The 25,869-nt window shown below is 46.4% G+C and overlaps 1 protein-coding gene across 2 annotated transcripts in view; it reads left to right on the forward strand.

Annotated features, from left to right (window-relative positions):
- Window positions 1-25,869, forward strand: part of GRK3 (G protein-coupled receptor kinase 3) — a 125,874-nt gene that overhangs the window by 90,956 nt on the left and 9,049 nt on the right. For both annotated transcript variants that reach the window (XM_012756557.2, XM_075996652.1), the window contains 9 exons: window positions 344-422; window positions 2,135-2,265; window positions 4,446-4,540; window positions 9,108-9,215; window positions 16,286-16,352; window positions 16,847-16,947; window positions 20,875-20,941; window positions 21,603-21,698; window positions 24,896-25,058. In XM_012756557.2, coding sequence (XP_012612011.2) covers window positions 344-422; window positions 2,135-2,265; window positions 4,446-4,540; window positions 9,108-9,215; window positions 16,286-16,352; window positions 16,847-16,947; window positions 20,875-20,941; window positions 21,603-21,698; window positions 24,896-25,058 — 907 coding nt within the window. The remainder of the gene's footprint in view (window positions 1-343; window positions 423-2,134; window positions 2,266-4,445; window positions 4,541-9,107; window positions 9,216-16,285; window positions 16,353-16,846; window positions 16,948-20,874; window positions 20,942-21,602; window positions 21,699-24,895; window positions 25,059-25,869) is intronic.

The raw sequence follows: 25,869 nt of genomic DNA on the forward strand, positions 1-25,869 counted from the left end.
TTAAAGTGACCATGCAGGTGTGTGTGCTCAATGCATGGGGCAGGGGCACGGGTAAAAATCCATAGCACGTATCGTGTATTAGAAAATAGCTACAAGAGAGGCTTTCGAAGGTTCTTCCCCACAAAGAAATGATAAATGCACGAGGCAATGGATAGCCTAACTGCCATGATGGGATCGATCATTCTACAACATAAATATGTATCGAAATATCAAATGGCACTCCATAGATATGCACGATTACACCGTGACAATAATAAAAAGTAAACAAATGAATTAAAAATCCTAGATGTGCTTTCCAGGACAGCTTTTGCTTTCTGCATGAACTTTTGTTGTTTTACTCTAGGACTGTCCTTTCATTGTCTGCATGACCTACGCCTTCCACACGCCAGACAAACTCTGCTTCATCCTGGACCTCATGAACGGTGAGCACAGCTTGGGCAGCTGGAATGCCTCACACACTCAGCAAGCGCGAATCTCGGCAGACTGGCAGTTTGGGTCCTTTCAGATAATTAGAGTCCCCCTGAAATTTGAGGAAACCTTTTGCCCTTCAATTTTTTTTTTTTGAGTTAAAATTCATTTTAAAATGTTTACTGCAGTTTTTTCTCTAGACCTCCCACTCTCTCCCCAGGAAATTGAATTTTCTAGAAAAGATTCTCATAAAATACTCACAGTGAAACTTGATTTTTCTGGAATGCAGCTGGCCTAGGTCTGTAATTAGCTTATTTCCTGGCCCTCAACTTTTAGGAATGAAATACCTCCTAAGAATACAGGCCAAAGATAGAAATGTATTTAAAAATCCACTTTGAAGGACTGATTTGGGGCCAAGTACAGATTTGAGCCCACTCTTCTGTTCCTTCTAAATTGATCTTTTAAACGGCAAATGATGACCTTGAGAATGGCAGAAAAATATCCAGCTAGAAAAGTCACTTTCTGACACTAGAGAGTGACCTGGTATATATCCAAAGTATTTTTAGTAACAAGGGCCAAAACAAAAAGGCATACAATTCAACAACTCAAATGCCTAGTTTTTTTTTTAAAGTTCACTTGAAGTTTTATTATGTTTTGAGGGTTTGATTTAAAACCACATCTACCCAAAAAATGTGAAGGAATTTCACAGACATAATAACGAGCAAAAGAAGCCAGACGCAGTGGGGTATGTTCTATGTGGTCCTATTATGTGACTTTCAAAATAGGCAAAATTAATTGACGGGGAGGGAGGGCAGAAGGGCCCCCTTTGCCGGACGGGGCTAGGGACCGAGGTCCTCTAGGGAAAGGGTGTGGGGGCCTTTGGGGGTGCTGCAAACCCTTCGCATCTTGACCTAGCTGGTAGGGGTTATACAGAGATCTCTGTGGGTGGGGAGAGAAGATGCTGCTGACATCAAGGACAATAAAGTTGGACACACATGAACTTCTATAAACCAATGGAGGCTTTTCCCTGTGAGTTTGTAAAAACATTCCCTTACCCTGTCGGCAGCATTCTCTGTCTGTGTAACTTGAGGCCATCTGATTATTTCCTCCCCCCCCTACATTTTATTATGGAAAATTTCAAACGTATAGCAATGCTGAAAGAATTTTACTGGGGTCACCCAAACACCCACCACCTGGATTTTATCGGTTAAAACTTTACAGTATTTGCTTTATCAAATATCTGTTTATATGACCACTTTTTAGTTTTTATTTTTTTTATATACTGTTTAACACATCGGCTGCCATGTGAGTTGGATTTAACTCAGGCTAATTTTGACCTCGGGGCTGCGTGAAACAATACCCTGTAGTTGGTTGGTGAAAATCTTACTTGTTGATGTTCTTATCGTTACAATTAATATTGACAATTTAATTCTAAAAGCGTGGTTTGTGTTGCATATAACCAATGCACAGAAAACAATAACAAATTAGAAAGGATCGTTCTGTTTTAATAAAACACCATGGCCCCAAAGGAAAAAAAATTTTTTTTTCTAGTGTGGCTGTCGATGTGTTAAAGTGTTTTGCCAAACTATGGAAACCAAAGATAGGTATATGGACAAGGCAGAAGCATGGTTCACCTTGTTTCACTGTGTCCTATTTAGGATGACAATGATTTTTATTGCCTTTGAATTAACACGCTTTGAATTAAATCCTGAATCTCTGATACCAGGAGGCGACTTGCATTACCACCTCTCACAGCATGGGGTGTTTTCAGAGAAGGAAATGCGGTTTTATGCCACGGAGATCATCCTGGGGCTGGAGCACATGCACAGTCGGTTTGTTGTTTACAGGGATTTGAAGGTAAGGATGGTCAATGGACTCATTCTGCATAGTAGATATTGTGCCAACGGTCCCCTGGAAGTCCCCTCCTCTTTCCTAGCGTGCCCTCCTCTTCCTCATACATAGCCCTCGTCTCAGCCCTGGGGAAGCCGTTGTCTGTGCGTTGTCAGTCTCCCCTAGACCAGGCTCTGCAGGGACCCATTGCAGGGCCATCCCCATCATCTTTGTCACTCCGGTGCCTGCTACGGTGCCTGGTGCAGCACGAACACTGAGTGATTCATGTTAATTGATTCATTAATGAAAAGCAGGGTAGGAGTTTTTTTGGTGTCACCTATTTTATAATTAACTGTCTTAATAAATCCATGAATGTTCAACTAAGCAACTGATGTCACCCCAGCTTTGTGTCTAAAGATGAAAACATAAAGCTATGTATTTTGCAGGGCTTATAAACCGGTGCACCAAGGCATAGAACGGCTGCATCCTAACTCCTCCCAGGCAAGGTGTATCAGTGAGGGGTGCGCTGCTGGTCAGCCAGCAGGATTACTCCTAAAGGCCCCTCTCAGAGCTTTACGTTGTTTTGGGGGATTGCCTTAAAAACCGTTAAATAGATCTTTAGACCCCTGAACTATGCAACCTCTAACTGCTGTGCTTGGGTTTTCGTTCTTGTCCTCTGAGAGAGCTCATTGGCCTTGAAAGTAAGGAAATAGGAGCTTTCTGAGTTTTCTTCGTTGCAGTCCACTGTGCTGGGCCCGCACGAAGGGGGGAGTCGGGAGCTTGCGTAATAAGTCCATGGTGTCACTCACCTGGTTGTGATGGGCAACAGCCCGAAGACAGGGATGGAACTAAAAGGGACCTCGACAAATTATAGAAGTGATTGCAGAAATGACTGTATGAAAACAGAAATAATAATGGGAAGAAAAATGATAAGAGTGACAATTTGCCAATAGGATGAGGCGATTCCAAGAGAATATGTTTTCCACTTATTCCAAATTCCTTCTTGGAACCCACAGGGGCCGACTGAAATCCACAGATGATGTTCCTTCTCTAAAGAGCTAAGATGTCGTGGTTGGCTTTTTAAGGTTACCTTCTAAAATATTACAAAAATTACATTTTACTGTCGAGCATATTATTTTTTCTCAAAATGCTTTGTATATTTTAAAGCCTTCTGCAAGGTTAAAGCATTATTGCCTTAGTTTTCCTATGAGCATAAAGAAAAATGTTATTTTTATTGAATCAGAAATCAGACATTGGTTGGCATTTGACATTTTATTTCCTCATGTGATTACTGCAGAAGAATAAAATATATGCTGAAGGCCCACGGAGTGCCATTATAATACATTCTAATTTAAATCTATAACCGGTTTCTAATCATCTTTATGCTTTATTTTTTTACTTTCTAAGCTATTTAGTAGGCAGTGGTATTATTTAATTCCTATTCAAACTTAATTCTAGTCACTCATGATTATTCATGCTTCAATTTTACAATAGCATGCCATTATCTTCGTTTCAAGCAAAATAATAGTTGATCTCCAGGAGAAAAACATTATTAAGATGACTATAATTCAATGTATATTCGAGAGAGGAGCTTTGTTTTTCATGGTTATGATGACTAAATCTAATCTTAATGGCTACATTTCATCAGAGTTGTGGTCAAAATCGTATCTGGTCATTTGCTAGGGGCCTGTGCTGCTGCTTTGCTAGCAAACAGAAATGACCTTCATCGGGATTCGTGTGGCACCGAGGAATATTTTGATGCCTTTCCGTTCTGTGCCTCACGGCTTCATGCGCACAAGTCCATGTGGGTCACATGAGCGAAAAAGCTGGTGGCCTTGCACCCCATTGCCAAGAGGCAACCTCGTTCTGGCTGCACTGCAGCTCTCGGCACGGGGGAAGGAAATGCTTTTAGCTCCGACAAACTGTGGTCTTAACCCTCCCGTGTTGCCTGCCTACAGTTTCTTCCTCTAATGAGCAGAATCCCTCGCCTCTGTCATTGCCACTTCTCTTGCTGAAGTTAACATGAAAAATACCACTCCCGGTATCATGCCCTTCTTTGCCGTGATAGTATAAAGCTGCTGTAATTCATGTTTAGGAACAAGCTATGTAAAAATACTGAGATATTAATTAAGCGTCTATACTTTTAGTTCCCGAAGCCCCTCTGGCATGTGAGGGGCTCTCGAAGACCATATTCTCTTTCTGTTTAGCCAGCAAACATCCTCCTGGATGAACACGGACACGTAAGAATATCAGATCTCGGTCTCGCCTGCGATTTCTCCAAAAAGAAGCCGCACGCCAGTGTGTAAGTAGAGCGCCTCCCCTCTGCTCGCTCCCATTTACTTCTCTGATGCCGGACGCTGGCCTGGCCATTAGTTCCCTCTCTTTTCTCTTGCCGGGGGTGATCTTTGATAGGTGATCCTGGCAGGGCAGGTGAAGATCCAGTGTCACAGGTTGTGCGGTGGGATAAGAGCGGTGTGCTTTCTGTCACTGTCTGTGGGGAGCATGAGTTGACCCGAGAGGTGACCGCACCTGCTCAGGGCCCAGGGCAGTCTATCGGGAAGGGTCAGGCCTCAGCAGGAAACCCACATTCATGCTGCCTGTGTATGACACTAAGTCAGTCAGCTAGCCTGTCTGACCCTCAGTCTCTTCATCTGTACGTAGGGGTGGTAGTGAATCCCTGAACCTTGTCATAGGATAAATGAAAGGCCCTGAGCCTAGGAAGGAGCAGCTACATAGATCTCTCCAAGGGAGGCCCTCAGGGCCAAGTGTTTCTCTCTCCATCTATTTTCTTTCTTTTACAAAAAGGCTTTTCTTTCTTTTTTTTTCTTTATTTGTTGTTTTGGATAAGAAATTAGGAATCTCCCCACTTCCACCCCTGCCCCCTCGCTTTTTTTTTATCTTTTTTTTTTTTTTTTTTTTTTTGAGACAGAGTCTCGCTTTGTTGCCCAGGCTAGAGTGAGTGCCGTGGCGTCAGCCTAGCTCACAGCAACCTCAAACTCCTGGGCTCGAGTGATCCTTCTGCCTCAGCCTCCCGGGTAGCTGGGACTACAGGCATGCGCCACCATGCCCGGCTAATTTTTTTATATATATATGTTAGTTGGCCAATTAATTTCTTTCTATTTATAGTAGAGACGGGGTCTCGCTCTTGCTCAGGCTGGTTTTGAACTCCTGACCTTGAGCAATCCGCCCGCCTCGGCCTCCCAAGAGCTAGGATTACAGGCATGAGCCACAGCGCCCGGCCCCCCTCGCTTTTTAAGACATTGAACAAATCATCCACTTGCAGTTCAGGCTTCTGATGGGGGTCACACTGTTAGATTCGGGTTTTCCACCTGTACTGTAAGTGACCACCGGACGTAGCTCCTGAGACCACAGCCCTCAGCCAGCACTTGGCACCCCAGTGGGCCCTGAACTGCTTCTGGGGGTGGCTGTGCTTCATCGTTGCACGGGGGGACCCTGGCCTGAAGACTTCTCTCTGAACCCGAGGTTGTTAAAAAGATGCGGGAGTGTCAGACAGCTCTCCCAGGCCCTGCAGAGACAGGATGGAGTATGCACAGGTTTTCATTTCTGTTTCTTTGGTATCAGATGATCTGGGTGGAAAATATGAACATGTGTGCAGATTGTGAAAAAACAGGCAACTTTTGCTTTATTTTGTCTCTTTAAATGTCTCCTCCTTAGCAGTGAGTCTTTTAAAAATCGCATTTTATCGTACATCTTGAGCTAACATTCATCTCTGTGTTGAATGGTCTTGAAGAAACTCCCAGGAGTCTCGTTTCATGCCCTCCATGCAGAAAATAAACTGCAGATCCTTTTCTTTGTGTGACTGGAAGTAAAGTGGTTCTGAATCGCAGTACTTTACAAGGGACTGCATTAAATCAAAACTGCCTTTTAAAGCTCTGATCAAATGTTAATAATGAATAGCACCATTTCTGTAAACATATTTCTCTTTTTCTACAGAATCTGGGATACTGTGATAAAAGCATTAGCATTTTGCTAGCACTTTACAGTGATTAGGCCAAAACCTGTGGTTGCAGAAGCTTCTCTCAGGGAGTTCTTTGGACATTTTTAAGAGAATCATTTGAATTTTTAATGCCCCAGCTATTTGGTATGCTAATTTCTTCACTTTAGTATAGTCATAACTGAATATGAATCCAAGAGTTCATAAGAGTTAATCTTCCAAAGGAATTAACTTCCAGACGTGGGGTTATGTATCTCCTGATATGGTCTAGCCCACTTTTGACTATAATTCGCACACATGTCAGCTCTGAACGGTGGCCCTGGAAACCACGGTGTTTGAAGAGCATCTGTAAAAGGGTAGGGACTGGAAGGTTCTCCATGTTTAAATTATGATTGGGAGGCCACTACTTTAAAAAGATAAATGCACGATGGAACACTACATTTTTAAATGGAGGAGGCATCAGGAATGAAGCTTTTGGAGTCAACAGACCTTGCATTCCTCTTCCAAAGTTGTGTAAGCCTCATTTTCTCCTCCTTTGAAGAGGAGAGAGGGATGCCGCGCACCTCATGTGATAGCCGTGAGGGTTGAGTCGACTAATTAACTCAGCAAGACCGTCGAGCGTTTGCTGGGTGCCAGGTGCTGGTGATGCCACAGTGAGACAGAACCAGTCCCTGACCCCCTGGAACCAGCAGCCCAGAGCACTCTGCCCATTAAATGACCAGAGTGCATGGGGCAGTGGCCGGGCTGCCAGCGTCCGCAGTGTTCTCGGCCAAATACCAGCCCGTCCCAGGCATGCATCGCTGACTGCTTTGACTGTGTTATCTTCATAGACATCCCATAAATTGTGGGTACCCATCATTCACTTTTTATCGCATGGAAATTGAGGTTGAGAGGAATTAAGTAACTTGAACCAGCCCCACATAGCTGGTCCACTGTGGGGCTAGAATTACAATCCAATTCGGTCCGATTCCAGAGCCTGTGTGCTCCTTACACCACACGGACGAACTCCCTGAGGCTTTGAAGTGATCTGCTGAGTACCAGATTGAAGATTGTTGGCCAGCATTTCACCCTGAACTTGGTTTCTCAGGTCTTTTCAAAGCTAGAGATGTAACTCCTGGACTTCGTCTGGCAGCCAGCCCATCTGCAAACTAGTGTTACAGCGGAGCTTCCTGGTTGGAGCTCACACGTAATCCATTTAACGACGGAATCACAAATCTTGCAAACTAGACGTTAACCGTGGAGTAGCCGTGAAAAGTCAAAGGAAGACGTTTTGGAGTTGAGCGAATTGCCAGGTGGTGGCTAATTCGAGTCCTAGCTCATTTTTATCTAAGAACACCACAAAGCTGTGTCTCGTATCTCAGGGTCTCGGAATTTTCGTAGTGCTCACTCCATATCAAGAGTGGTATAAACCGTGGGCGGCAATGTTTCAGGAAGCATTAGCAGCTGTCGCGTAGGCAGAACCAGAGAACTGCAGGGACAGGCAGCCCAGCCTTAAGCTTGGAGAACCGATCCGTGCTGGCTTGTTTCATTTGTCCTCGGAACTGTCTCTCCTTCCAGAACGGCCGCTCGGCCCTGAGAGTCACAGTTAGGTAAGGGCTTCGTGGGCAACACTGTAACTAACCCTTCCCGGGAAGTGGTTCCGATGCCCCTCGTGGAAATGCCCCGAGCTCTCACGGCACGGCTGGCTTGATGACCTTACCAGGCCCATCTTCCAATTCCGGATGATGGAGCCTTCCGGAGCGCCGGGGCCTGCCTCGATGGGCCAGCGCCCACTTCCACCGCTCGATGGAACTCCCCAAGTACTTGACCTCTTGGCCCCAGAGTACCGGTCCCGAAGGTGATCCGGGATCGTTTATTGGGAGTAGATTCCGTGCTATTTCGGAGCATGAGCTAAAAAGGATGATGCTAAGAATAGAGATTATTAAAATCCCCCGGCGTGGAGTTCTCCTCCTGCGCCAGCCCCGCCAGCAGCCCGAGGGGCAGAGGTGTGTACCTTATTGCCCATTCTGTGGATGAAGACGGTCAAGGAAGGATGAAGAGGCCTGGCGGGAATCGATGGTGGCTTCTGCGTGGCCCCCTTCGGGCTGCCCCTCTGACAGTTGCCCGGCTCCTCACGCCCGAGCGGGCCTGCCCTGGCGTCCGAGCAGCGCGGGAGGGTTCCGGCAGGCCGGGCCGCGCAGCCGCGGAGGGAGGGCGCGCACCCGTGCGGAACGGCTCTCCGCCCACCCGGCCTTCTCGGCCTCCCGGAAACCGTCTCCACACGCGCGCGGTGCCGAGTCCTTTGAATTCCGGCAGCTTTTAAAACCTGACGCGTGATTCCTCCATCCCACACACGCGAGGGCTTGCCCTGCCACTTCTTCTCCACACCACCCACCCCCACCCGCACCCCGGGATCTGTCGCCGACTGCGGCCACCGAGCAGGCGGCCCCCACGCGGGGCACGCGGCACGGGAGGTGGCTCTGCCGCCGCGCGGGAGCGGGCGTCCCCAGGCCTCGAGGGCCCGCCGCTGCGGTGCGGTCGCCGGCCGCCGCCGTCCTCCCCCTCCACCCCACGCCCCTCTCCACACGGGTCCTCGAGGAGGGGCAGGAGAGCGTCTCCTCATAGCCCGAGCAGGGGAGGGGTAGCGAGATCCGGGCGTCGCCTCCCAGACTACAGAGCTCGCGTTTTCCGTGTTTGTCCCACAAGCGGCCGCTTGTTTGTGTACGGCCGTCCCTACACCAACAAAGGCAGCAAAGACTGTCTCCCACCGGATGCTCAAGGGCTCGAGTCTGCGTGGCAGCGGGGTGTCCCCCACTCCCACCCCGACTCCCACGCCGCGCTCACAGCGGTCGCCATCTTGGGGGCTGCACACCGCGGGCGGGCGTTCTCTGAGGCGGGCCGCCCTGCTAATGGCGTGTGCCTCTCTCTTCACCAGGGGCACGCACGGGTACATGGCCCCCGAGGTGCTGCAGAAGGGGACGGCCTATGACAGCAGCGCCGACTGGTTCTCCCTGGGCTGCATGCTCTTCAAGCTTCTGAGGGGGTGAGTGAACCGCATCCTTTTGGCGCCCTCGGCGCGGCGCGTCCCGGGGTCAGAGTGGAGACTGTTTAGAAGTGACGGGACCCCCGATGTCATTCGGAACCGCACGGGGATCTGTAAGCCGCGCGCTAATCTGGAAGACCCTTTCTGTCTGTCTGTCTGTCTGTCTGTCTGTCTCCAGAGAGTGGGGGCAGCTGTCCCGCAGGCTGCCAGGCCAGAGCCGCCGGCTTCTTACTGGTTTTATCCCACCTCGTGTCGGCGTCAGAACACTTTTAAGCCTAAAATAAGACCGCTTTGAAATGGCCCCATTGCTAAGCCGTGTTCTGGGAGTGAGTATTATGTTAAAATGTGGATAATTGAAGAAGATAGGATAGTTTCGTTTTTATTTTCCCTCCTAGAAATTAATTACTCATGATTCTCTTGTGAACTTAAAGCATTGTGAGGGTTACAAAAAAAAAAAAGAAAAAAAAAAGATAAAGACCCAGAGTAAACCCATTTTAAAGGTTTTCATTTATTGATAAGCATGCTGAAATTAATTTGTGTTTATAAAGCTAGTATTATGCTTGACCTTTAAACTACCAAAGATGATAAAAATAGAGTGGAAGATGTTACGAGAGGAAAGCACTCTCAAAATGTATCCTCATGTTGAGCACTTAACAAGTTTGTTAAGGTTTCCATTAATTTTGAGACTTTTAGCTAATCTTAGGAGAGTTCGATTTTTTAAACGTTGTTTGCCGTCCACTCATAAAGATGCGATAAGCTAACTTAACGTTAGAATTTCCTGGTCAAGATTTTCCTTGTCATCTTTTCCTATGAACACAGTGCTGATGGTTTGCTAAACTTTGCAAGTTTCCGTCAGAAAGTCTAACTGAGCACCACTGCATCCTCTTCTTATGTTTAGCACAGTTCGGAAGACAGGCCGAGTTCCAGATTGCCCCAAAACCAGGTTCCACGCACCCTCTCTGTTTCCTCAAGACTCTGATAATGTAGTTGTTCTCTGCGCACCACCGTACTCACTTGGGATCTCAAATTGTATTACTGCTTAGAAAGTCAGGTTCTGTTACTCCGTAATTGAATTGCTGTGTTTGTGGAGCCTGCATGGCCTTAATTCATGTCATCAGACTAGCTGACCTAATTAGAGAGTTTATGCTAAGTAACAGAGAAGGCCATTTCCCCTGCGAGGCCTGTTCTCCCCAGCAGGAGCCACTTGTGTGCAGAGGGAATTCGAGAAGACCCCCCAGAGTGGTTGCCTCTGGTCTCTGCAGGAAAGAGGGTCGGGATGTGGAATCCCTACTTGCAGAATTCGGAGGTGATAAAACTCTCTGCAACAGCTAACCTTTCAGCATGGAAATCAACTCCTATAACAGGGAAATCTGCAAGGAAGGCATTGCATTTAGGGCTTGGCTTCTTTATTTTGTTACTCTGGTTGTTAGGATGTCCATGCATAAAAGAGCTGGGGAGGGTTTGGTTGAATTATTAACTCTGTATGATCCGACAGTGTGGTTTGCGGCTAATAAAACGAATTCAGCCTCGGTTGCCATAATTCATGTTTGGAGTATCGAACTGGAAGGTATGAATTCCTTTGTGAACTCCTCGAGGGGCCTTGACTGAAGATCCTGTTCGGTGTGGCTCTTTTAGGGAAGAGCCATGGTGGACAGGGCGTGCAGAGGCTGGTCAGGAGGGCTGGGCGGATGGAGGAGTTGAGTCGAGAGATGGGGAGAGCTGAGTATAGAACTTCGGGGAGACGTAGCGGTTGGCCCCAGCTATTGGAAAGCCATCTTACTGAAGGGGCTGCGTTCATGCTGCATGGCGCCAGAGGGTTTGGCATTTTAAAGAGAAAAAAAGGTTGCAGTTTGATACAAGAATGTCCATTCAAGCATTCGAGCTGCCCAATGAAGGAGTGTCCTGCCTCCCAGATAGCAAGCTCCCTGTCACTGTCTGGTGGCCATGTATTGAGCCTGAAGTAGAAAGAGTCTTTACAGGGCATGGTAGATAGGATTAGATGAGTCTCCCCCCTAAGATGTGTGGTCTTACGCTGTGCTTTCTACTCCTCGTTCAGTAGTCCTTTACGGACAGGAGATAGCACTAAAACCAAAGAGCAGGAAGTACTTTTTTGACTTAAGTGATTCAAATTAAGCTCGATAAGCATTTACTGAGTACTTGTAATATACATGAGAAGGTGCTTGGTGCTGTAGGGGAAGGAAGGGAGGGAGAGAAGGAAGAAGAAAAGGAGAGAGGGAAGGAAGGAGGGAGAGAAGGAGGGAGGGAGGGAGGAGAGGTAAGTTGCAGTTAGTCCTTAGGGAAGGCACGGCCCAGGGAGTGGACAGAGGCACACACAGGACCGTGAGCTGGGTGGCCTGCGCCACCCACACCGCAGTGGTGCTCCGGGGAAGCACACGTGGGAGAACCATTCCCACTTGGAAGCCCGGGGCTGGCTCCATGTCTGGGAGCAGGCTTGGAAAGGTAGATGGATGAGATAGCAATACAAAGACTAGGGTAGGGAACAAACCTGTTTTCCCCGTTTGTTTCTCGTTTCTCAAGAGGGGAATGGGTGCTGCTGGGGAGCCTGGGTGGGGGCGGGAGGGCCTTGGATGCCTTGCCATGGAGTCGGGCCTTGGTCCTCCAGGTCCAGAGGCTGCACGCTTTTAAGCAAAGGAGCCATGCGGTGGTTGGGTGTTTCCCAGTGAGGTGGCTCTGGTGGCAGCAGGGAGCACGGGGTTGCAAGGGCAGGAGGCAGGCCCGGAACCTGGGTACAGCGGTGCCAGGCTGGGCCAGAGCACATGACACAAGGGTTGTGCTGCAAAGTTAAAGGCCATGTGCTCTAGGGCTTTTGTGGGGTGGCTGAGCTTTTTTGTTTGTTTCTGTTTTCTATAGGTGGGGTATGGAAGGGTAGGAGTTAAAGATTGTGTCAGTTTAAAGTCAAGATAATTAGGGGAATCACAATATCATTGCTGAAATCAGTAACTGTGAAATTTCAGTGGTTCAGATGAAACTGAGGTTTCTGGGAGCTGTTTGAGGAGCAAAGCCTTGTGACAACAACGAGGTCAGCAGGGGCAGCAGGAGATGGGACTGCCCCTGGGAGGCGTCACTCCTTGGCTGCAAGAAAGGAGTAATGCCACCTGCTCTGCCTCCTCTCAAGAGTTGCATGTGGGAAAACCTCAGAAACATGTCTGTCGGTGTCTTGTGCGTTTTTCACATGCTGTACAGAAGGGAGCCCCCTGGCAGGTGTCTCTTCTCAGGCCCCCGGGGGGCCTAAGTACTGAAAGGAGTGGGGCAGGAGGTTGAGTGGGCAGTGGCCAGGCAGGGCCCGCCCTGGGTGCAGGCTCTGGGGGCAGCCTGTCCCCTCTGGATCCTGGCGCTCTCCTGGGGTGGCCGTTCTCAACCCCAGCGGGCACTGAGCAGTGCCTGGGGACGTTTTTGGTTGTCATAACTTGGGGGCCCTTTTCTGCTTTTATTTTCTGTGATTTAATAATCCTCTCATTGACTGCTGTGTCCCACTATTTCTGCCTAAGCACCTTTCTGCACCCCTGATTTTGCCTTGGCGCCCCAGAAGAACACTGCAGGGCATTCATCTGGATGGGGCAAAGTTCTCAGGGCTTGAGAAGGTGTTTTCCATTCCCAGATTCGCAGTGATGAACTGCATCATGCATACACCACATTTCCTGTGCTGGTCACTACTTCCATTTCAAATGACCTTGTTCGATATTTAAGAGCATCTATGTATGAAGATTACATCCATGCTGCAAATCTGTGAAATCGCTGTCATGACCCACAGTCTATATTTAAGATGTCTGTTAAGGAAAAGAATTGATGTGACGAGAGCCTTGATCTCAAGCTTGTCGCCGTTCCTTGTCCATCACAGTGGTGTCAGACCTAGCGAGAGAGCCCGGGTGACGGCCTGGGGACAGCTGAGCGCTGCCTGGGGTCTTGAGTTTGTTCTATGTAGGGAAAAAGGGAAAGTTTATAAATATTTTGGCAGCTGTTGGCTTAGGTTCAAAACGCCTATTTAATATAACGTGCAATCTTTTTGGTGTTCTAAAATTAACTTCTGCCAAGAGAGTTTTGAGTCTCTTGCAATTACAAATGCATTGTGTTTTTCAGCTCATTGTTTCCCTGTGAATGTGACGTAGCTAATGCGGGCTGTGCACGCACCGTTCCCCGTTGTTTGTCCTCTCTCGGGACAAGTTCCCGAGAGGAGACTGTGTGCAGCTGTCTCTCTCTATTTGGAGTTCAGAAAGCTGCACTGGACCACTGCACATGTGAATCCTTTTCCCACACACTCCCTGCTGGAGCCGGAATGCCGCCCGTGGTGCTGGAGAGCTGGACTCTGCCCGGGGAGCTGTCGCAGGCCCCGTGGCCGTCTCCCCTTTCAGGCCGGCCGCGCCAGGGCGCAGCCGCGATCACCCGGCTCTGCGGGCACCACGTGCCTGCCTCAGCGTGGAGATTGTCACTGTCCTGGGTTTTCTTTAATGTTTTCCAAAATAGAAACCAAGTCCTCTGGCTTAGTTCACAAAGAACAATCAAGAATACATTGGAAACAGATGCGCGTCAAGATTTTTCAACCAGGGAGACCAAACCGGTCTCCATCTGCAGAGCGTTTGCGGATCCTTCCTTACGGAGTCGCACTCGGAATCGCTGTGCTAGTAAGGGACTTTGTGGCACCCGGGCCCATGGGCTGCGAGCATTTTTGGCACCAGGCCACCTCTAACTCCAGTCCCTGCACGAGCCTCCCTGTGGTCTCACCAGAGACTCTGTGAGTTCAGCAGAGAGCGTCTGTGTCGGGCACAGCCCTTCCCTGCAGACGCAGGGACGCGGGGTCGAGCCCAGGCATGGCGTCCTCCAGCTCTGCACGGAGGAGCCAGGCCCCACGCCTTTGCCCGAACACAAGGACAGCGTCACCGAATCATTTTGTAGACGCTAAGGGCCAGGCTGGGATGAAAACAGCTAAGTGTCAAGCAGAGAAACCGAGGTTTTAATAAGATTTAATAAACATGTATTCCTTTCCTCTGGAACTCTAAACATGTTAATATCTCTGTGGATTTTTGTATGAAAAGAATCATGCGAGTATATTTTTTAAAGTTAAAATCTTATAAATAACGGATATGGTTTGTTTTGACATCCTATCTGCTTTTTAATTATAGTAATTATACATTTTATCCCTTAGAAACAAGATGAAAAGAATACTTCCAATCAAAACCTACCTTAAAAATGCTTTCGATTTTTTTTTCAAATTCTTTTAAAGAATGGAAATTACTTTTCATTTCAGTGCATGATAAGGAAGAAAATAAGGCGCTAGAGTGCCCTCTCTTGTACAAAAAGAAAATTAAAGTATTTAAGGCAAATGCTCTGAAATGTAATAATCTCTTCAAGAGATGGTTCAATGCCTAACTTTGAATTCAGTAGGCTGACCAGCTAGTAGCAGCAAGTAGCAGAGCAAGGACAAGTGGAATTTTAATTCATTTTTAGAATCCCATTGATTCATACGTTCAACAGTCTAATCCATTTCATGGAGTTAATATTAAAATATTTTACATAATATCTTGCCTCAGATTATGTCATATATGCCTTATAAATAAATTTACAGGATTAGTCATTTTACTGTCATGTCTTATTATAAGAAAACTCAATCATATATATCCCTTTGTTAATTTTCAAATAAATAAATAAGGCCATGGTTTTCTACTTTGCATATTTAATAGTATTATTCAATGATAAGATTTCCTTTAAAAGCCAACTTCTCCGGAGTTTTAAAAACACAGTAATAAAGAGTGAGAATAGTTTGTTTTATAGTTTACCAAGTAGGTATTCATGTTATAAAGCAGGAGTCACCTTTACTAATTTCACCAGTGGTGACTATGTTGGGCAGCTACCGTATACTGCCACTGCCCTGGCTACTCACACTGATGAGTAGTGTGTTTCCCCGAAAATAAGACCTACCCATAAAATAAGCCCTAGCAGGATTTCTAAGCATTTGCGCAATAGAAGCCCTACCCTGAAAATAAGACCTAGTGATGGGCATGGCAACACAGCACGTCTGCACAACCCATGCATGTCGTCGCGGAGCGGTAAAGACGACAAGCAGCCCTTGTCATCTGCCCCACGAGAGCTCTAGTGCTCGACATGAGAGGTTGGGGCCAATGGTTCTAAAGGAAATAGAGTCGCAAGAAATTCAGGATGGAATTCAGGGTTTGGAGAGTTCTGATGATGTTCCAGAAGAAGACGACTTAACTCTGTGAATAAATGTAGATTGTTGTACCGTACTTAAAAAAATAACACATCCCCTGAAAACAAGCCCTAGGGTGTCTTCTTGAGGAAAAATAAATATAAGACCCTGTCTTATTTTCGGGGAAACACGGTATTTTAGTTTTCTCTTCACCACTTCTGTGAGGGATGTGGCATGATCCCCGTTTTACAGATGAAGAAATTGATCCTGAGGGTTCATGTCTGACTCACAGCCAGTAAACACCCAAGCTACAACTCGGACCCAGCTTTTTCCGCCTGCAGCCGGGGCCCTGCACGGGGAGACCAAGAGCAGCACTCAGAGCCCTGGAGGAGCTGCTGGCGTGTGGTTGGTTTATCTCGGTTTCCATCCAAGGGAGGCACTGCCTAACATCACTGGTTTCTGGGGGCGAGTCATGCTCACCTCGGTCGTGTTGGATTGTTGGAGGGGACCAGGGTCTATCATGCTGGAATAAATGTACAAAAAGCACTGTTAGCTCCAGCCCTCGCATGACACATGTTACATAAGTGACTTTCATTTTCATGACTACCTGTTGGCTTAGTATATATTTTTTCCGAATGCTGTTTCAATTGGAAAAGCATATTTTCGTGCCACGAGTTCATTGACCTAAGGGTCAGGCAGTTCAGGTGAAGTGTAAGTATTGCTCTTCCGGGACCTGACATGTTTGTTCACTCGTTCTCCTCTGGAAGTGATGCATGTTTACGGCTTTTGTTACCTCTGTGGTTTTGAATGGACAGTGGCAGGGACGTAATGCTCCACCCAAATATTAGTCGGTGATTTGTGCTGGGTTACCAGGTGCTGTATTTTAATGGAACATTCCTTATTCCTGCAGTCACAGCCCTTTCAGACAACACAAAACCAAAGATAAGCACGAGATAGACCGGATGACACTCACCGTGGTAAGGAGATTAACAGCTTTATTCTTATCTGCATCGTAATTTGATGTTTCGTTCCATGAATAATAAAATGACTGTCATATAAATATATAATAGAAAAGATTAGGTATGAAGATACAATTCCTAGAAGAATTCCTAAAAGAAAAACCAATGTAAATAGATACTGAGACAAAAAAATCAAGATTTGCTCATAAACAGTGTGGGAAAGATAGAAAATTGTGAAACGAACATGAAAGAAATCAAATGAAAGGAGAAATTACTGAGATGCAGAAGAATGGGGAGGCCTTCTGGTTCTTCTGATCTGGCCGTAGCCTGTTGACTGGTTTTACAACTTACCAGTGTGACCTTTTCATGTTTCTTTAGAGTAAATATTAATGTACAATGAATCTGCAGTTTTTAATACTGTTCTTATCCAAGAAACAGCCTTCAAGTCTAGCTGGTTGGGAGGACGCTGTTCCGTGAGTGGGCTTTTGAAATCTCACTCTTCTTTTCCCCAGAATGTGGAACTTCCGGAGACCTTCTCTCCCGAACTGAAGTCCCTTTTGGAGGGCTTGCTCCAGAGAGACGTCGGTACGCGGCTGGGCTGCCACGGTGGCGGGTAGGCCATGCTCCCGCCTTGCCGTGTCTCTGCCCCAGTGGTGAAACTGCTATTTTTAATACTGTGTATCAAAAGTCAGTCCCAGTCCTTAAAATCTTTCACTTTGACTTGAGGCGGAAAAAGAAATCACATGGGAGATACATATGCATATACGCGTATATCGTCTTACGTGTTCTGTGATTCCGGAGCTGAAGAAGTCGCTAACTTCACAGCTTTGAAAATTTAACTTTGTAAATGATAGAACTGAATTCTGATATTTCATAGTTCATCTGGCTAAGTTTTAGTAATGATTGTATTTGTGATTATGGCAGTTTAATATTCTCAGTTTCTCACACATTTACCTTCGTGCATAACTGAGCAGCTGCTATCTTATACATGCTTTCTGTTCTCTTGCCCTTGCCGGCCCCCCAAAAAACCCAAACAGTGATATCTGGAAACTTATAGAGAAGGGCTTAACACAGAACTTTCCCCTGTCTCTCTCCATCCCCAGACTTGCCTCACATAAGAAACAACTTTTAAATATCTGGCACATGTATGTATGGCTCATATGTGTGTGTGTGTGTGTATTTTTAGAGTAGCATGTATGTATGCATATGTATTATACCTATATACAGGTATAATACAGATAGGTAGCTAAATAGTGTATTGAATGCATATTTCCTTATTTATCAATTTAGAAATCACCTATTCCTACTGTAATGGATGAAGATTTAGCTCATTCGTTATTCTCTGTAGCCCTCCCTCTCCCCCACGTCTGTTTTTGGTTCCTTTTCTGCTTACTTTTGAATCTTTAAAGTATTTGCTTACCCAGTTGTGCCTTTTTCCACCAACTATAAATGTAATCTCTTGAGCCCCCACTTTATACAACGAGGATCTTGACATTCTTCTCTTTCCTTGTCTTCTCTCTCACTAATTTCTACCATGTTCATTTTTATGTTTACATTGTCAAATCAATACTGTTTACTCTCTATTTTGTGACCAGAATCTATCATAATTAATCTTTGCACATTGCATATAGGTTGATTTCAAAAGTTGCAAATGAAGTAGGATTTACTTTATTGTGGCCACATAAATGCTGTTCACTGCATAGTTTCTATTTAACCTGATAATAAACCTTAAGTTTCTATTTATACACACACACACACACACACACACACACACACATAATCTATGCAACACATGTAATATGATATCTATCTTAAAAGATAGTATCACAGTTGTAGACGTTCATTTGTCCCTCATTTCTCCTTCCTGGAGGACTAAGCTGGCAGCTCCATGAGAACCGAAGGTGTTTCTATTTCTACTAATCATTGTCGTCCCACTCAACACTCCCCTGCTTACTCTCCAGATCTGACTCTGCCAGTCACTCCGTCCCCTGCCCTTTTAGCTAGAGCCTGTCCTTAGCTCTGCAGCGAGGAGCTATGAGAGCTGAAATGTCCTCCTATTGTCTTCAGACTTGACTAATAGTTAGGCTAAATGTAGAATCCTAAATCAATAATAATTTTCCCCCAGAACTTTGAAGCTACTGCTTTATTGTGTACAAGGGAACAGTCAGTGCTGATCACGGAGCTCAGTTGTCACTCATGGCAGGCACTTAGAGTCCCTTTTGCTCGAAGACTAATGTTCTTCAGCTTGGAGAACACTCTTATTTATTTGACATTTCTTCTCCATTTGTCTTAGAACTCTTATTATATGGATCTTGGGATTTCTATATTAGTCCTTTATGCTCCTCGTCTTATATATTTTCTATATCTTTGCTTTGATTTCCTTCCTTCCTTCCTTCTTTCCTTCCTTCTGTCCCATCCTCCCTCCCTCCCTCCCTCCCTCTGTTGCACAGACTGGAGTACAGTGGTGCAAGCATAGCTCACTGCAGCCTTGAGCTCCTGGGCTCAAATGATCCTCTCCCACCTCAGCCTCATGAGTAACTAGGACTACAGGTGCACAGCACCACATCTGGCTAAATATTTTTATTATTTTTTATTTTTTATAGAGACTGGCTCTCACTGTATTGGCCAGGCTAGTCTTGAACTCCTACCTCAGCCTCCCAAAGTGCTGGGATTATGGGCGTGAGCCACCACAGCTGGCGTGTTTTACTTTCTGATAGTTTAAATTTCCCACCCTTTCATTAATATCTTTAAAAAAAGAAACTTCAGCAGGTTTAATTTCTTAAAAGTAGAATATTTCATGGGTTCCCCCCCAAATTAGAATAAATGCCTGGCTGCAGGTGTTTGGGGACTGGATGTGTGGGAAGGAAGTATGGTGTGTGTGGGCATGCATGCGAGTGTACATGCGTGTGCACACGTGTAGGAATGCATGCTGGTCAAGGTCAGAGAGGTTCCATGTGCAACGACTCTGGCCCTGTTTGCTGTCAGTGGCCGGCCCTCTGCGCATCCCTGTCCTGTCTGCTGCTGGCCCTCTGCCACTCCCCGTGGAGGAACGATATCTCCACGTTCCTCTCCTGCCATTTCAGGGATTGCCGGGAAGGAGCAAAGTTGCACACTTGTGCTCTGTCACCGGCTTGGACCAGAATCTTCCCTCTGGGGTATTTTTGATTGCTTGGACATGTGCAGGCAAACTACTTGTTTAGCTTTCCCCCGTCTAATGTGCAGATGGTGATGGGCACAGCATGGAACACAACAGGAAAGTCAACTCACTGTTTCTGCTGAAAATGCAAAGGGGAAGCTCTGACTTAGTTCCATCCCTCCACCCTGTGAATATCCGCTGGGCACACCAGACGTTTCTAAGTGTCGGGCTGAGGCAGCGCACGGGGGAGGCCCGGCCATCGCAGGCACAGGGCTTCACGAGGGGGGGCTCAGAGGCAGAATCAAGTCAGCCGGGGTCCAGAAGAGCCAGGTCCCGTGGGCGCCAGGCCTGGCTGTGAGTGACAAGGGAAGGCTTGGGAGAGATTATCTGTGCACCACGTGGAAGGAGACGGGTCTGCAGTCTGCGGTAGGCAGGAGTGGAGGCCGGGGCAGGTAGGAAGCAGTCGGGTCTGACACCGAGCCTAGGGCGGCTGTGGAACAGGAGGGAAGAGAGGCTTCAAGGATGACAAGGGAAGCGTCAAGGATGATCCTGGCCTTTAGCGCAGGTGCAGGTCCCAAGGGTGCTGCTTTGAGCCCTCCAGCCTTGTCTGAGCGGGTTGTGGAGCAAGCCTTTGGGTGGGGGCCCTTTTGGAGCACAGGACAAAGGATAGTGCTTGGGACTATTTGGGAGTCACATAAAGGCAAATAAAGTCACTTGACCCCCTGGGCTGGGCAAGATGCCCCAGGGACTGACTGCAGAGAAAGGCCCCGAGGGCCGGGCGTGGGCTCTGCAGCGGAGAGGGGAGTGCCCGAGGGCTGGGAGTGCCCGCCCCCACGTGGGCTTTGCCTCCGAGGACGCAGCTTCTGTTCTGCGTCCACTGAGCTCTCATCGTGACCTTTAAGAAAACAGTTCCTGAAATTTGCTAGGGAGTTTGGTATGCACTGTATTATTAGATTTCTAGTTTGCTCCTAAATAAATATCTGATGCTTGATATTCCTATCGTTTTCCTATCATACTGCCCATCATGCCTTGTAGACATTTGCTGTAAATTTCTTTCAGGTGTAGATCTCCCACTTGATCCTTATTTCACTTATGTTCTCACAACTACGGAATTATTGCGTGTGCGTGAGTGCGTACAAACATCTGTGAAAACTTCTAGGTTATCTTGACACCCCAGATAAATGACCCTGTGGGATAATATCCCTGGGTGTGACATGGAGCATTTCTCAACTCACAGCGTTTCCTCTGTTGCTTTGAAGGAAGCCTTATTTTACTTGCTTTCTTAAAGAACTGGAAACAGTTGTTCTTCTATGTTCTTAATAATAGGAGATAATTTTTGCAAAATATTTCTTATATTTCCAAATGCATACTCAGCATTGTTATGACTCTTTCTTTCCCCTCCAGTGCACAGGAAGTAAAACAGCACACTTTTTTTGGAGGCATTGACTGGCAGCATGTCTACTTGCAAAAGGTATTCCCTTACTCTGCTGCTTTGCTCTGGGCACTGCCGGCCGTGCCTGCGCTCTCATGTCTGTCTGTCTGTCCCTCTCTCTGCCTCTCCATGTACTGCTGGCCTCCTGGCTGTGTCCCCCCAGGTCCCCATCCCAGCTTCCTGTGTCCACAGTGCTCTGGGGGATACACAAAACACCACAAGTTAATTTCATTTAAAATGTTGATTATCAGCTTTGGGCTTGTTTTTGCATGAACTCAAGCTGCAGAGGAATGATGATTTTCTGTAGGGAAGAGCAACGACTCTCCCAGTCCTGCCCAGTTAAGAGTTGGAGTTCGAGCCCTTGCTCGCGTTAACCTTGACCTCAGGGCGTCTGCAGGTGTGCAGGGCTCTGTCCAGGCCCCTGGCGTGTTCTGGCTCCAGCAGCTCGAGCTGCCTCACCTTCTTAGGTTGAGCTGCAGGGCTGTGCAGTCTCGGCTATATCTAAAAATTCTTTAAGACTTTAGGCATGCGTCCTTTTTTCCTTGACTTTGGTCTACGCAAAGCAAACCCTGCTGAGCAGTTGGGTACAAAGGTATGAAATGTGTGATGTGATTTGTGCAGAGCTTGGACTTGATGCTGCACAGGGGATAGGGCCCTAAAGGCCGTCTGATAACCTGATAACCTCACCTGCCTCTTCCAGTACCCGCCCCCCTTGATTCCCCCCCGGGGAGAAGTCAATGCTGCTGACGCCTTTGACATAGGCTCCTTTGACGAAGAGGACACCAAAGGCATTAAGGTATACATACGCCTGTCTCTTTTTTTCTTTCTTTTTCTGAATGCAGAGAGTTTCTGTTGGAAACCAGTTAAACATGGTGATTGTTTCAGTATTGGGCTGTTGGTGGAATGTAACTTGCAAATGAATATCCACATGTTTGAAGAATGTGTAAGTTAAAAGCCATGAAATCTTTGTTTGGACTAATAGTTTTATTTTTGATGAGCTGCAAAATGGTAAAAATCTTCATTTCTTTGGGATATCTGTGATTGAAATAAAACTTGAATTGTATATGAAGCAGGAAAAAACCACTGTGTGATATCAAACATACTTAGCCTAATGCAGAGGAGCCAGTCTTCTTAATTTTTGTAAGTCTTTAGCTCTCCCTGTGTTAGGATGAAAAGAGCAAACAGTGTGAATCATTTTGCATTTGTCAATCAAAGGGGGAATAATCACTATTTTTTTATATAATCCTCTGCATTTTTCAAACCTTGGTTCATATCATTATTTCTCCAAGTAGAGACAAGACATAATTAGAGATGTGAGTCATGAGAGAAAATCATCCTCTTTAAGATGCTAAGTCAAAGCTATCACTACCCGTCAAGCTGTCACCCACCCCCATGCTGACAGCTTGCCCCGGGCTCTCCCGACTCTACCCCCCACCTCAGCTGCCTGCGTGTATACCCGATGCGAGGCCCCTTCATTTTCCCCACCAAGCTGCTTTCCCCTCCAGAAGGCTGCAGCCCCATTAAAACACACGCCTGGCAGGCGTAGATAAAAGAATGACAAGTAAAATGCCAGGGTCTCGCAGGGGCTCTAACTGGAGACAGCCAGGACTTGGACCAGCCGGGCTTGGAGACAGACATGGCTCGAGGACGATGGAGGGCTGTTGGGGGTGAGAGCAGCTATTGGGAGCAGCACGCAGAGGCCAAGTGCATCAGGGAGCTGGGAGCCGCAGCTGGTCAGAGCAGGTGGCACCAGGACGGGAGGGTCTGGGACCTAAAGGTGATTAGGGTATTCACAGACCAGCTCCCCAGGAGGAGGAGGTTCGGTGAGGGTGAAACGCAGAGAGCCCAGGCCACAGGCTAGGAGGATTGCCGACCATGGTCTAGGTCAGTGGCCATCCTGGGAGCAGCAACAAGACTGGGGCCCAGGCCTGTGCACCACCAGGCACCGTCTGCAGCCCACAAGGTCAGTAGCCGGCAGGTGTCTGAGTGCGACTGTGCACCTGTGCTTTGGGGAACAATCCACTCGCGATGCTATTTAGAAGGATTACTGCCGTCACGACAGACTCTTGTCGTCAGATGTCCTACGCCCCATCAAAGGGTGCTAAAAATAAAACCGCTATTTTACGGGAGCTTCCCTCCCCCCAAATTTTGGATGCTAAAAAGAGATTCTCACACTTTAACATTTTGTGAACCAAAATGTAGGCTGTGGAGTGAGGTCGCCTGGGCTCAGATCGGCCATGTGTCAGCTGAATGGCGTGACCTGCTGATGCCTGCAGGCATATGTGGTCAGTGCTGGACTAACTAGTAGTTTCTACTGTGAGGGTTTGGGTTCTTCCTGAGCAGGAGCCGAGAAAGCGCACACTCTGAACGAGGAGTCGTGAGTGCCTGGGACTCAGCCAAGGTCATGGCCCCATCATGGCCAAGTCTAGCAGGGGAACTGCATTTTAAGAAACTATCTATGCTCTTTATCTTTAAAAATCAGCCCAAATAACACGTTGCTCTTTAAAAAAAAAAAAAAAAGAAAGAAAAGGCGGGGGGAGGGAAGGTCACCTCTTACAAACATAAATTCTCTTCTTTTTTTTTTTTTATTATTCATTTTCAGCAGCATGGGGTGAGTCATGAAGATCAAGGCTTTCTGAAATTATAGGCAGTAGGGCAGTTTGTACAGCAGAGCTGCCCGTTTCAGAACAACTCCCCAGGGAAGGAATGCGTTTTGACTGCTGCTGACTTCTCAGCGCCTGTCCCAGCGTCCCAGGGTGCCTGACCACGGGTGTTCATGGGGCCTTGGTCTGTAGCACCCCATCACTCACACTTACATACACACATGTGCATATATACACACATATGTGCGTGTGTACACACGCCTCCATTCACATTCAGGACAACCAAGGATTTCAGCTCTGGGCTTAGATGAGACATCTGAAGAAAACGGAAAGGGGGAAAGTGTCACGGAATCAAAGGGATCTCGAAATCTACACCTTATTACACGACATCAGTAAGATTAGCTGGGTTAGGCAGGCCCCAGCTTGGGGTGTGAGATGCAAGTTCTTCCAATGTTCCATTGACTTGCTAAAGGATCGTGGGGAGGGGCCTTGGACTTCTTGCTCTTTCTTGTCCTTCTAAGTACCCTGCCTGTGATCATATCCATCCTTACCTATCTCAGACAGAGAAGTGAGCAAACCCAGTCTCTAAAGAGGTTTGTGCTTCCAGCAAGACAAATGTGTTTCTATCGGAAGTGTGGCTAGCATTTGCCGTAAAACTGTAGCTGATGCATAAAACCATTTACTTTGTTGATATTTAAAGTGCAGCTTTACCTAGTGGGCAGAAGGAAGAATTTCGAGTAATTGTTTGATAGAAAAATGCTATCGTTAAGTGTAATTTTTATTACAGCAACTTTTAAAGGCTGTGTTGCCTAAACCATCCATGTATCTTGAGCTTTGTACTTATACATGTGGTTATGCTATTAAACTTTAAAAAGTTGGAAGTTTCACAAAATTAATGATAGTAAGTGCAGCCTAGTTTACCTTTTGTTTTTCTAACATTTCAGATTCATCGAGGGGAGGTTAGAATGGCTATCTCCCTTAACATTGTTTCTAAAACCATAAGGATCTATTTTTATAAGGAAAATATCCTCACCATAATTGAAATTTTACTTTGTTGTCAGAAGCTTTTATTCCTGCAAGTGAAAGCCTGCCTCTGTTAGTTTTCATTGGCAAAAATGTCCTAAAGATAGTATAGGAGATTGGGCCGAGCCTTACCAACCTGGGTCTGAAGGTGAAGTGCAACTGGGTTCTAGGTGTTTGTGGGTCCCGGTTGCTTGAGCTTTCATTAGCGGGGGTTTAGGATAACTGATACACCGTCTGTACATGCTCTTGTGCTGTCATCTGGCTGTCTTCCTCTGTTGCGTTGTGTGACCCAGTTACCGTGAATGTGGCGCTGTTGCCCTTGGAAGTTCATTAAATCAAAAATGTCTTGATTTCTTAATATAACCAGCTGCTTGATTGCGACCAAGAACTCTACAAGAACTTCCCTTTGGTAATCTCTGAACGCTGGCAGCAGGAAGTAGCGGAAACGGTTTACGAAGCAGTAAACGCAGACACAGATAAAATCGAGGCCAGGAAGAGGGCTAAAAATAAGCAGCTCGGCCACGAAGAAGGTAAAACAGCAAATGTGTCTCAGTACGTTTCTAATGCAATGAGTTTTCAACATTTCTTGTAAAGTTGAAAGAGGATTGGGGTCATAAAGTACTTTTCAGTAGAGAAGAAAGCAATACCATAAATCATGTTGGTTTTCTCTGCTCTGGAAGAGCTCAGTGTAATATTTCAGTCTTCAGTCAGCTCATAAATAAAAGTGTACAGAGACAGCAGTATTTTGTTAGTGTGTCCTCCTACCTTGCAGTGTTCCGGGACTGGTTTGGAAGTTTTTCCTTGAAGATTGAGTCCTGCTGTACCAGGAACAGGGCTGGCACCATTGACGAGCTCCTGTGCAGTCACACATGGCACCAGGCTTGGTTTAAGGCTCTGTGATGATTTTTGAACAAAGGACCTACATTTTGATTTTCCACTGGGTCCCAAAATGCACATAGCCAGTCCTGGTAAGGAACCCGGCATGACATGAGAGATAAACATATAAACACATTTCTATTACAAACTTCAATAAAGAATTGCCAAACTGTATTTTTATTTAAAATAATCAGGTGCCCTATTTGGATTTCCAAACTAGGAAACATAACATCAAGAATTACATAAGTCAGTCATTCTTGATTCCCTAAATATTACTGCTCTGGATTTTTCTAGGATTTTATGAATTTTGGAATTTTAAATTGTAGTTGGATGATTATGGTAAGATATTTCATTTTACCTCTGAGCAAAGACTCTTATGAGGTTAACTTTGTATTGAAGAATTTGTAAGAATGACCAGAAACATTTTCACTCTCTTCATAGGTTACTTAGGCAGTGGCATCTTGG

Source organism: Microcebus murinus, chromosome 22 (genome assembly GCF_040939455.1).
Source record: "Microcebus murinus isolate Inina chromosome 22, M.murinus_Inina_mat1.0, whole genome shotgun sequence".
Lineage (NCBI taxonomy): Eukaryota > Metazoa > Chordata > Mammalia > Primates > Cheirogaleidae > Microcebus > Microcebus murinus.